This window comes from Schistocerca gregaria, chromosome 10 (genome assembly GCF_023897955.1).
Source record: "Schistocerca gregaria isolate iqSchGreg1 chromosome 10, iqSchGreg1.2, whole genome shotgun sequence".
Lineage (NCBI taxonomy): Eukaryota > Metazoa > Arthropoda > Insecta > Orthoptera > Acrididae > Schistocerca > Schistocerca gregaria.
Genome location: NC_064929.1, coordinates 73,564,530 through 73,577,500, shown reverse-complemented (window position 1 = coordinate 73,577,500; position 12,971 = coordinate 73,564,530). Strand labels below are relative to the sequence as shown.

Sequence of the window (12,971 nt, the reverse complement as noted above, 5' to 3'; positions counted from 1 at the left end):
AGAAGTCAAAGTTGACTGAGGTTTTTGATCACCACCTGTTTGACTGTTGGCAGTGACTGATACTACACACTGATACTCAGCTCCTTTGACATTCTATATTACCTCCTGACATGTAGAGTCAACATTCACGGCCACTATCACTTGTGTACCCTGACAGTATTTCCAAATACGAAGGAAGGGTTGTCAATGAAGTACTACATACAGAACTGAAAGCACATTTCTTACTGACACTAACCTACAGCCGGAACACAACTGAATTGAACTCCTGGATGAAAAGTGCAGCTTTTATACAAACATCATGAACACGAGATAATTCAAGGACATTGAAATTTCCAGAACAGATGAACATTACAAACATAAGGTAGTTCAAGAGCCTTCCAGAAACGGTAACTACAAAATAACTAGTAAATGCCTGCATCATATTAGCTAGTGGCCGTATGTCCATAACATCTGGAACAATTTCAACCTATTTTGGTATATGTATGACCTAACAGGAAAAACTAACATCAAGACAAGACACCAACTTTCCTACACAGTTCCACTATGGATGCATCCATCTAAGATGTGTGTCGTGTACTGTGTACTCTCATTGCAACATTTTTGAATTTGCTGTTTTCACATGAGAAAAAACAAATGTGCCTTTCGATCATAAAACTAATGTTCTTCACAATCGCTGCCATGTTGTAGGAAACCATGATCTCTTGTTGTAAGAATAAACAGACACTATCTGGATTAGAAATTTTTGTTTACTAGCTACCAGTTTCAATCTGCATTGCTGACCATCACCAGGTTGTTGTGACCGAGTTGATGTTCATTAATTAGTATAATGAGACATCATGGTTCCTATCACATGGCACTGACAAACTGCACTTGGCAACATTAGACCTGAAAATGATCTGCATTGCAGATTGAATCTGGTAGTCAGTAGATAAAAACTTGTGATCCAGATAGTGTTGGTTTATTATTACAAAAATAACGCTGCATGGCATATTAATAACAAAAATTAAAATTCTTCTTTCCTACAAAAGTTAATGAAACATACATCAAATTAAATGTGTGACTCAGTACTTTCATTTCTTGCAAAAAAACAAGAAATTTAAATTTTTATGCACAATCTAAATCCACTCCAATGACACAAGAAATTTATAAATTTGCAGCTATCAACACAATTTCCATGAGGAGTGCTACAACCAAACTAGCACATTCAGTCTCACCTCGCATAATTCTCAGTGCACCACGGAAGCACAGCTGCCGGGCAGCTGCCGTTGAAGTGGGCGTTCTCCCAGAACGGAGACTTCTTCAACGACGGCAGCCCCATCTTGCTCCCAACCCCTGCTGCTACCCCGTACATGTGCTGCCCCTTCCAACTCTGTGAGAGAAACAATTGAGCAAGTTAGAAACAAATACTTCGCTGAAAAATGAAGAGCATAAGTAGCAGAAGCACACACAGTATGCCAACACTTCATCGTTATATTACACCGGCGATACCCTGAGGATACCACGGACAGGAGCCTGCTGTCACTTTCAGACCCGATAAATGCTTGTTTTCCTTTCTGTAAAGTGCTTTCTGTTTGCAATTATCTGATAAGAGCTACTTCATTGTCCACAATTTGTAAATTATTATTATTCAGACAGCAATTAATGTTTTGCTGATTCCTATGGTGTATTTCATTTTGCTGAGGAATTTCTAATTTACCAATAATTATAAATACAGAACTGTGTTTAAAATCTCACAGTAGCCAGTGCACTAAAATTTCAACAGTGTTAATCATCTTTTGCTGGGATAGTATTGTATACTGAGATCAAGCACCAAATGTTTCCAGATTGTTACCTAACATGCAATAACTCTGGAGCTATTTTAATTGAAGCTTTCTATACTTATATAAAAATTTAATCATGAATATTCCTAAAATTTTATTCCAATGGTGTGGATTCTAGTTATTAATTAAAATGAATTATTAAAGGTATTTAATGGAAAATTCAGTTGATAAAACTACGCTGCTTGACAAAATAATGCATAGGATGCAGAAGACATGGCGAGATGTCAAGGTAATTTTGTTCATACCATCAGGAGGCATGTAACTGACTATAGATGCAGTTCTCTGTGACAAATGGAATGTCCACCAGATGTGCTAATGTTGTTCATGTCTGGCATTGTTATGAGGTGTGGTATGCTGTTAATAATGTCTGGTGTTGAACAACCACTGCAAATGACACACAAATACTGTATACCCTGGTGGTATGAAGAGTAATGTGGCTACTACAGGATGGTTCTCCCGCCCCCTGCTCTCTGAGTGTAGAGTTGAAATGCTAGTACAGGCACAACATTTCCACCTGCCTGTTGTGCACTCATGTGCTTCCAACAACTGAAGCCTATACTGTATATCTTTTGTCTCCACCATCAAGTAGATGTACCTTCCACGGAACGCATTTTCAACCATATGCCCATATGACATTTTTGGTCCTTATCTTTTTGTCTGCTGTTTCCTACTTTGTCTGCATTTAGCAAAATCATCTTGTATATCAACTGCTGAGTTGTACAAGAGAATGTGTTATTGACTAACATTACATTTGTATAAACAGTTTCAAATGAGCTTATTTGGGAAATTATCGAAGTGTTGGTATAAATTCACCAACTCAGGTTAGATACAGAAGTGTGGAAGTGTGAAAGTGTGAAAAAGCACGGATTGAAATTGTAGTTTAGTATCATTGTTGGTTGTGTGGAGGAACAGGGACACAGTGCAAGGCATTTTAGACTTAATAGATTGACAAACTGATCTAAGATAGATTATCAATAGACACAGGGGTTGGAGAAAAGTATGAAAATACAGCAAGAAATGCATGCTTGAACATAAAAGCACATTCTAGCCAACTGTGAAGATTCTGCTGTTATATTTGATCACGAACGGCAACTGTGAAATGTCCATGTTCCAAGTGTCACCAGCTGTCAGAACAGTGTTCTTTATAGTTGTGAGTGCATTATGTCAGAGTTAAATGAATTAATATAATTGTAAGGTTCATGTCATGTTTCTCTCCTTTTGTTGTGGCTATCCTCACTTTTCTCTATTTCCTGCTAATATGAATAATATTTGCAAAAAGTCAATGTGCAAGTATAAAAGTGTCATTTTTTCTCTCTCATATTTCATAGTTAGTGTTTCTTCCAACAGTGCTGTAAAAAATCAGTTATTTTAATTGAACAGTTTTGTTGTGTAAATGAACTAGCTAAAGAGAACCCACTCCTCTCAGTATTTTGTTCTTCCTTTTTTCTAGATTGAGAAACTTTGCAGTTACTCATCTCATTTGTGTAGAAACACACTTTCTTCTTTATTATTAGATTTCAACCAACTGTGGAGCACAGGGAACAATTGATTCACTGGTTAGCCTTTCCTTCTCCTCCCAGAATATCTTCGTTCTTTCATTGAGCTTCCTCTTACTTATCCCAGATCTCTTTCTGACTGATCCCAACTTCCTCCGTGTCCTTTCCAAATTCCTCAGCCTATTGTGTGTCCGCCATTAGGTTGGTGATGTAGCTGAAGATTTTTTGTCAAATCTGCATTCACTAATCTTGAAGAGGTGCCCATAAAATTTCAGCCTTCTCTTGCATATAATGTCCAATTGTCTCCAGAGAAGACTGACTCATACAGAATAGATACAAGAAAAGAACAGTCTCATATATTTTAAAGATCAGTTGTTCAGCCAGAAACACTTTGCATTTCAGAATGCTCGGTACTGAATAAGAAGAGAGAAATTGAAGGACTAAAGCCAGAGGAAGATTTTCATCTTTCTCCTTCATCCACATAGTAACATTTCTTTTTCCCATCCGAGGATATTCCTTTACATTTTTCTTTCCTCCGGCTTTGGTTCTTCCATTTCTTCTCTCTCATTCAGTATCATGAATTCTGAATTGGGCTGAACATCTGTGGTACAGTGCCCAATCTTTGCATTGTACAAGATTTTTCTTCTCTTCTGTCTGTTTGGTACTAATCTGAATGCTGGTTCTATCTTTATGGCTCATCCTACATTTGCTTTTTATTGAGCCCACTCAGCAAGAGCCTTACCAAGACACTTTAATTTATCTATTCTCTTGATTTTTCCAGATCTTCATATTTGTAGTCATGTATACTGTGGTTTCTCCCCCTCCCACTCCCTCTCTCTTTTCTCTTCAAAAGTGATCTTGAGTCTTGTTTTCTCTGCTATTTCATGTACTTTTTCAAACATTAGAGCTATGTCTTTATTGTTCACCACATACGCCCAATTATCGATGAATGGCGGACACTCCACCTTCAAAACCTCCTTTCTTGTACCTAGACAGTTTCCTTCTACTCCCCCTCTTGTGGCTTCCTTCCACATTCTCATTATCTTCTCCTGATCTATGTCCCTACCTAACTAATGTCTCAACCTCAATGGGCTCTAACTTATTACAAAATTTTACTTTTGAGATGGTTTCTGTCAGCATTTGATTTTTAATTGTCCTAGTTTCTTTAAAGCTACTCCCAATTCTTCCTAAACACTGAAGAGAATCTGCTGGTCATACAAAACTTATTATTTTTCAAACTGAAGAAATGCAGCTCCAGCATTTCTATCTCTTGTTACTCATATCTAACTTATTTAAAGTATAAATATGAAAGTACACTGTTATAAAATACATTTGGTGTTCTGGTTTCAAGTGCAAAGATGAGAAGTATAGCGGTTGCCTAAGAAGTGAATCATCTTCCATTCTTCACAAAGGAATGGAGGAAACAATGAAAGTTTCCAGTTTGGCGGTTGAACATACACGTCAGGGTCATCGAGACAACTGTGCCACACAACCTTACTTTCTAAACGTAGCTGTGTATTTAATTAGGAAATCTTACAAAGGCTTGCCTTACCTTTTTCCTTAATGAATTGCTAAGATTCTTGTAGACTTCATCCAATGGCGGAGTCACCAAATCTGCTATCCTCAGCCAATCATCTCCAACAAATGAACCTTTAACCAGAGGGAACATGTGTCAATACCATACAGTTAACCATCACCCCACTCAGGAGAAATTTACTTCACTGTCTCCTTAAATTTTTTCCAAGAATGTGTGTTGTTTTGAAACTTGCTGGCAGACTGAAACAGTGTGACAGACTAGGGCTCTTCCCTGGAGCTTTGATTCTCATTGACAGTGCTCTTACAATCAGAGCTATCACAGTACATCTCTTAACTTGTTCACATAGATTTGTTTCAGCAACTACCAGTCAGCTACTTTCCACATGCAATGGTTGATCCATTTAAATAGTCATACGTTACCATTAAAATATAAGGGGTGTTCCAAAAGAAACGAGCCGGAGTCTTGGAATGTGCAAACTGGTGACAGGAGGGTAATATCTGGACATGTGTAATGAGGTGTGGTTACGACCACAGCTAGAGGGCCCATATGCATGTCACTTGACTATACAGAGCTAGCAGCAGCATGCATCAATCGTCCAACGCTGCCAGTTGCATTGCAAACAGTGACGTGAAGCAGTCAAAAGAAGAGCAAAGAGGTACTGTTTGTTTTCTGACAGTGGAAGGAGTAGGAGGAATGGACATTCATCAGCAAATGTCACAAGTGTATGGCGAACACTGTATGACCCTACAAGGGCCAAGGCGTGGTACAAGCACTTCAGGGAAGGAAGGGTGTCATTAGCCGATGATGCACGGTTTGTCATTATCGATGACATTGTCAAGTTGGTGGATGCACTCATTGCCCAAGACTGCCGAGTAACAGTGAAAGCCAAAGTGCCCTTAAAAAAGCTCTGAGGGGCAAACAATTCTCCTCAGATGATTACGTGCAGCTGTGTGTGCAGAACTGGTTAACATCGCAGCCCCGGGAAGTTTATGAGACAGCCATTCATGGCCTTGTGTCACAGTGGGACAAGAGTGTCAGCAGCCAGGGTCAATACTTCTAACATACAGGTACTGGTTTCTGTAATTATGCCTCCAGCTCGTTTCTTTTTGAATGCACCTTATACAAAGAGAACTGTCACACAGAAAGACAAGAGTCACTCACACATCATATTGTAAAATATGAAAATACAAGAAATAAAATTACGATCTGGGAGTATGCACTGTGTCGGTCACAGCCAGTTCCTACACTATCAATTATCAACAAAATACCATCACATTATGAATGATCTCCTGTCCTGGTAATAGAATTTTTTTATATTTTTCATAATTATTAATATTTTCACAAATCTAAAAACCATGTTGATGTGACTTACCAAACAGAAGCGCAGGCAGGTCGATGGATACAAAAACACAAAAACGCACAAACGCACAAACGCACAAACGCACAAACGCACAAACGCACAAACGCACAAACGCACAAACGCACAAACGCACAAACGCACAAACGCACAAACGCACAAACGCACAAACGCACAAACGCACAAACGCACAAACGCACAAACGCACAAACGCACAAACGCACAAACGCACAAACGCACAAACGCACAAACGCACAAACGCACAAACGCACAAACGCACAAACGCACAAACGCACAAACGCACAAACGCACAAACGCACAAACGCACAAACGCACAAACGCACAAACGCACAAACGCACAAACGCACAAACACACAAACACACAAACACACAAACACACAAACACACAAACACAAAATTCAAGCTTTCGCAACCAACGGTTGCTTCTTCAGGAAAGAGGGAAGGAGAGGGAAAGACAAAAGGATGTGGGCTTTAAGGGAGAGGGTAAGGAGTTATTCCAATCCCGGGAGTGGAAAGACTTACCTTAAGGGGGAAAAAAAAAGGACACGCACACGCTCTTTTGTCTTTCCCTCTTTCCTGAAGAAGCAACTTTGTGTATCTATCGAGCTGCCAGTGCCAGCGCTTTTGTTTGGTAAGTCACATCAACTTTGTTTTTAGATATATTTTTCCCATGTGGAATGTTTCCCTCTATTATATTCATCATTAATATTTTCACAGTGTGACATGTAGCTCGTCACTTACACACTAACCAGCCAGAACATTATGACCACCCCTACTATTGATATAATCCCATCAGACGACAGCAGGATCACCAGGTGAGGAATGGCTGCTAGTCAGACACATGCACGCTACATGTAGTCTCAGTGACCATGACGTCTGTCTGTGGACTGGGGAAGGTGTGTGATCTAGTTGCGTCTGAGTAAGGGCAGATTGTGATGTCCCAGAGACTCGGCACCAGCGTTTCAGAAACTGCACGACTTGTTTGGTGTTTGAGGAATACCGTGGCGAGTGTCTTCAACACGTGGTGAAACCAAGGTGCAACCACACCCAGACGTGCAGTTCGGTGACCACCCCACATTACGGATGTTGAATGTTGTAGGCTGGGCAGACAGGTAAAACAGAACAGGCAGTAAAATGTGTGAGAATAAGAGAAATCAGAGCTCTAACAGAAAGGTTCAGCTGTTCGTTTTTCCCGCACGCTGTTCGGGAGTGGAATGGTAGGGAGATAGTACGATTATGGTTCGATGAACCCTCTGCCAAGCACTTAAATGTGAATTGCAGAGTAGTCGTGTAGATGTAGATGTAGAATTAACATCAGATTTTAATGCTGGGCAGAGTACAAGTGTGTGTGAACACACAGTGCACTGAAAACTCATGATGGGCCTCCACAGCCCACAATCTATACCTGTGCCAATGTTAACACGATAAAATTAGCAACTACAGCTGAAATGGGCACATGACTATTGGCTCTGGGGCTGGCCGGGCAGTTATAGACTCTACAGTCTGAAACCGCGCGACCGCTACGTTCGCAGGTTCGAATCCTGCCTCGGGCATGGATGTGTGTGTTGTCTTTAGGTTAGTTAGGTTTAAGTAGTTCTAAGTTCTAGGGTACTGATGACCTCAGATGTTAAGTCCCATAGTGCTCAGAGCCATTTGATCCATTTTTATTGGCTCTGGACACTGGTGCAGTGGCAGAGCATTGCACGATCTGATGAATTCCGATTACCTCTTCATTTTGCTGAGAGCACGAATCCACTGTCTTCCAAGGGAACAGATTCTCGACACCTGTACTGCGGGGTAGGGACACGCTGGTGGGAGCTCTAGTACGCTCAGGGGAACATTCATTTGGGCATCCATGGGTCCAGTGGAGCTCATGCAAGGCACTGAGACAGCCAAGGAGTGTCATACACTGGTTGCAGACTGTGGTGTCACCGAGAGAACACCACACTTGCTAGGTGGTAGCCTTTAAATCGGCCGCGGACCGTTAGTATACGTCGGACCCGCGTGTCGCCACTATCAGTGATTGCACACCGAGCGCCGCCATACGGCAGGTCTAAAGAGACTTCCTAGTACTCGCCCCAGTTGTACAGCCGACTTTGCTAGCGATGGTTCACTGAATAAATACGCTCTCATTTGCCGAGATGATAGTCAGCATAGCCTTCAGCTACGTTATTTGCTACGACCTAGCAAGGCGCCATGATCAGTTTCTATTGATATTGTAAATCATGTACCATCATGAGCGATGTTCGTCATTAATGGATTCAAGTTAAGTATTCCACCAGGTACGTCCGTTTTTCTCAATTCTAATTCCCTTGCCATGTTCCAGACCTCACGCCAGCCTGCGTCAGCTAAAACGCGTGCATTTCGGCCTCCTTTAGTACCAAGGTGTTGGCTCTCCTGCCAACCACGACACAGACCACATACATTCCTTCACCATGATCACCTTTTCCGTGGAATTTTTCAACAAGATAATGCACAATGTCACAAGGCCAGGCATGTGGTGTAGTGGTTTGAGGAATGAAGTGGTGAGGTCCAATTGATGCACTGGCCCCCAAACTCACCAGATCTGAACCAGATCAATTAGGCGACTTGTATTTGGAGATGAGAGGCCAACTCCCTCCAGCACCGACCGAGGACCCACTGTTTCCGCACCACAACATGTCACTGCTGTTATCTGTGCCAAAGATGAGCATACCAGCTATTAGATAGGCATATTTATCTTCTGTACAAAATTTCTTTTTTGTCTTGTTGCCGCCCCCCCCCCCCTCCCCTCGTGCGTTCGGCATTATTCTCCACAGTTTTATTATGAGTGTGTCTTTCTCACTTTCATTTATTCTCTACCATACGATGTACAAAAAGGTGCATCAGCGTTTCGTTACAACAGTTTGCTGCTGTGTATTCTTCTATAGAGAGCGCGAAGGGGAGGGGGGGGGGGGGGAATCTCAATTTCGCCCTCTCTGTGAGAGAAGACAGCTGCAAACTGTTGTAACGAAACGCTGGTACACCGTTTTGTACATCGTATGGTAGAGAAGATAAATGTGCCAGGCAAAGACAGGAGCAGAAGCCAAAATCGCAACCGACTCTGGATTCAAACCGACTGATGATGGCACAGTGTTGTTGAAACATGATTGGGTACTGAGAAAAACGGTGTTTTGCGTAACTGCGGGATCTCACATCCAAAAAATTTTAACTGCAAACACGGCCAATACAAGGAGCTGCACATCAAAAAGATGGAATAGCATTATGTTTCTATGGTGTACTACTGAGAATATTGCCTTATTTCGTTACATATTTTACTTCTCTTAACGGTGTTCATGCGTGCACTTATAAATGCTAAGGCTAGGGCTTCCCAATGTGTGGTCTGTGGACCACTTAGGGGTCCGCCGGCTCTTTCTAGGGGGTCCGCGGCCACCTTTCACCAAATCGTGTAAAATAATGAATAAAATTATTGAATTAAAATGTGAAAATCATATTCATCATTTTTTCCGTGTGAAAAACGTGTGCTTTTACTTCAGGTCGTATTCCCAGGCAGCCTTTGCGATTCCTAAGTGAGAACGCATACACTGCTGAAAAATGCGGGTTCTCTGATCGACTGTTTCACAACAGTACGGGGGTCGTTTGTGCGCCGCCTCACGGCGGTAGACGCGCTGAAACCTTTGACGCATGCGCGGAGCGAGCTTTTTCGACCAATCACAGCGCTCGCTGGCACGTGTGCGGCCCCAGGCATCATTAAATGTTAAAACTCGCTTTGTCAGTGCACTACCTAAGTCGATTTTTGACCACTGGGAACATGGCACTTGCATTAAGAAGCTTTCAGTTCCCGTGGGTTTCTCCCCGAAATTCGAAGTTACTGTGCTCTTGACTGACTAGGGGTCCGCCATGGATTTTCGACTGAAGAAGGGGTCCGCCAGCTGAAAATGTTGGCAAGCCCTGCTACAGGCCAATGTGCTCTAAAATGGAGGTAATGTTTAAACTAAGTTGCACTTAAGAGAGTGGCATCGGCTAGAGAACTCACCCAGTAGGTGGAGCGGCAGCAGGTCATCGTCACCCACCATGTCAGGGCCGTACTGGAACCGCAGCCGACCCAGCACGAACTGCCGCAGGTCTCCGTACAGCCGCTGCAGCTCTCCCGCCCACAAGGAGCTCGCATTCTTCCCCGTCTCCGGGTAGTCCGTCAGCAGCTCCCAGTAATCCCAGATGTCGTCGGCTCCTGTGCAAGGAACAATTATCTCATTTGCCAACACGTTTCAGTAAAAGTAGCAGACCAGGACAACATGTAATGCAATGTATTGCAAATACATAGAAAGAAGGATCCTCTATTGTATGATTATATGATAGCGGAACTAACACTGGTAGCAGTTTCTTCTGCAAAATATCTGGGAGTATGCGTGCGGAACGATCTGAAGTGGAATGGTCATTTACAATTAATTGTTGGTAAGGCGGGTGCCAGGTTGAGATTCATTGGGAGAGTCCTTAGAAAATGTAGTCCATCAACAAAGGAGGTGGCTTACAAAACACTCGTTCGACCTATACTTGAGTATTGCTCATCAGTGTGGGATCCGTACCAGGTCGGGTTGACAGAGGAGATAGAGAAGATCCAAAGGAGAGCGGCGCGTTTCGTCACAGGGTTATTTGGTAACCGTGATAGCGTTACGGAGATGTTAAGCAAACTCGAGTGGCAGACTCTGCAAGAGAGGCGCTCTGCATCGCGGTGTAGCTTGCTGTCCAGGTTTCGAGAGGGTGCGTTTCTGGATGAGGTATCGAATATATTGCTTCCCCCTACTTACACCTCCCGAGGAGATCACGAATGTAAAATTAGAGAGATTCGAGCGCGCACGGAGGTTTTCCGGCAGTCGTTGCTCCCGCGAACGATACGCGACTGGAACAGGAAACGGAGGTAATGACAGTGGCACGTCAAGTGCCCTCCGCCACACACCGTTGGGTGGCTTGCGGAGTATTAATGTAGATGTAGAACATTTAGCGAAAATTGCGACTCCAACCATTCTGATGAATCTGGTACTGCATCGCAAAGTTACGTAGATGAACGAGCATACCTTATAACGTCACTGGTTTAGTGTAGTCATGAAATTACAAGGGCCATTTCTGAAGTCCTGCATATAGCGGATGCGCGACGTTACAGTGGCGTGGTCAAAATGAAATTCAAGTCAGCTGTCGGCAAGAATTTAGGCGTGGCGGTTCTGTGTGTGTTCGCTGCGTCTTCAGTAATTCTGTTCTAAAATGGAAGCTGAAATCGGGTCTATATGAAAATCTCATTACTACGTCGAAAGAACGCACCTGAAATTTACAACGCTTTGAGCGAGGTGTATGGGAATAGTAGGTGGATAGTAGCACAGTATCACGGATAGAAAAACAATTAAAATCGCTCAAAAGAGGAAACGCCGCTGGACCTGATGGGATACCAGTTCCATTTTACACAGAATACGCAAAGGAACTTGCCCCCTTCTTGCAGCGGCGTACCGTAGGTCTCTAGAAGAGCGTAGCGTTCCAAAGGATTGGAAAAGGGCACAGGTCATCCGCGTTTTCAAGAAGGGATGTAGAATAGATGTGCAGAACTATAGACCTATATCTCTAACGTCAATCAGTTGAATTTTGGAACACGTGTTATGTTCGAGCATAATTACTTTTCTGGAGACTAGAAATCTACTCTGTAGGAATCAGCATGGGTTTCGAAAAAGACCATCGTGTGAAACCCAGCTCGCCCTATTCGTCCACGAGACTCAGAGGGCCATAGACACGGGTTCCCAGGTAGATGCCGTGTTTCTTGACTTCCGCAAGGCCTTCGATACAGTTCCCCCACACTCAATTAATGAACAAAGTAAGAGCATATGGACTATCAGAGCAATTGTGTGATTGGATTGAAGAGTTCCTAGATAACAGAACGCAGCATGTCATTCTCAATGGAGAGAAGTCTTCCGAAGTAAGAGTGATTTCAGGTGTGCCGCAGGGGAGTGTCGTAGGACGGTTGCTATTCACAATATACATAAGTGACTTTGTGGATGACATCGGAAGTTCACTGAGGCTTTTTGAGGATGATCTGTAGTATATCGAGACGTTGTGACAATGGAAAATTGTGCTGAAATGCAGGAGGATCTGCAGCGAATTGACGCATGGTGCAGGGAATGGCAATTGAATCTCAATGTAGACAAGTGCAATGTGCTGCGAATACATAGAAAGAAAGATCCCATGTCATTTAGCTACAATGTAGCAGGTCAGCAACTGGAAGCAGTTAATTCCATAAATTATCTAGGAGTACGCATTAGGAGTGATTTAAAATGGAATGATCATATAAAGTTGATCGTCGGTAAAGCAGATGCCAGACTGGGATTCATTGGAAGAATCATAAGGAAATGCAATCGCATAACAAAGGAAGTAGGTTACAGTACGCTTGTCCGCCCACTGCTTGAAAACTACTCAGCAGTGTGGGATCCGTACCAGGTATGGTTGAGGAGAGAGAGAGAAGATCCGGCGGAGAGCAGCGCGCTTCGTTACAGGATCATTTGGTAATCGCGAAAGCGTTACGGAGATGATAGATAACTCCAGTGGAAGACGCTGCAAGAGACGCTCGGTACGGGCTTTTGTTGAAGTTTCGAGAACATACCTCCACCGAGGAGTCAAGCAGTATATTGCACCCTCCTACGTATATCTCGCGAAGAGACCATGAGGATAAAATCAGAGATTAGAGCCCACACAGAGGCATACCGACAATCCTCCTTTCCACG

General features: G+C 42.9%; 1 protein-coding gene across 1 annotated transcript in view; it reads right to left on the bottom strand.

Moving 5' to 3' along the window:
* The window catches only part of LOC126293261 (angiotensin-converting enzyme-related protein-like), a 123,568-nt gene that overhangs the window by 57,792 nt on the left and 52,805 nt on the right, over positions 1–12,971 (bottom strand). The window contains exons 4-6 of the mRNA XM_049986377.1: positions 10,247–10,441; positions 4,869–4,966; positions 1,215–1,369 (exon numbers count right to left, since the gene is read on the bottom strand). Coding sequence (XP_049842334.1) covers positions 1,215–1,369; positions 4,869–4,966; positions 10,247–10,441 — 448 coding nt within the window. The remainder of the gene's footprint in view (positions 1–1,214; positions 1,370–4,868; positions 4,967–10,246; positions 10,442–12,971) is intronic.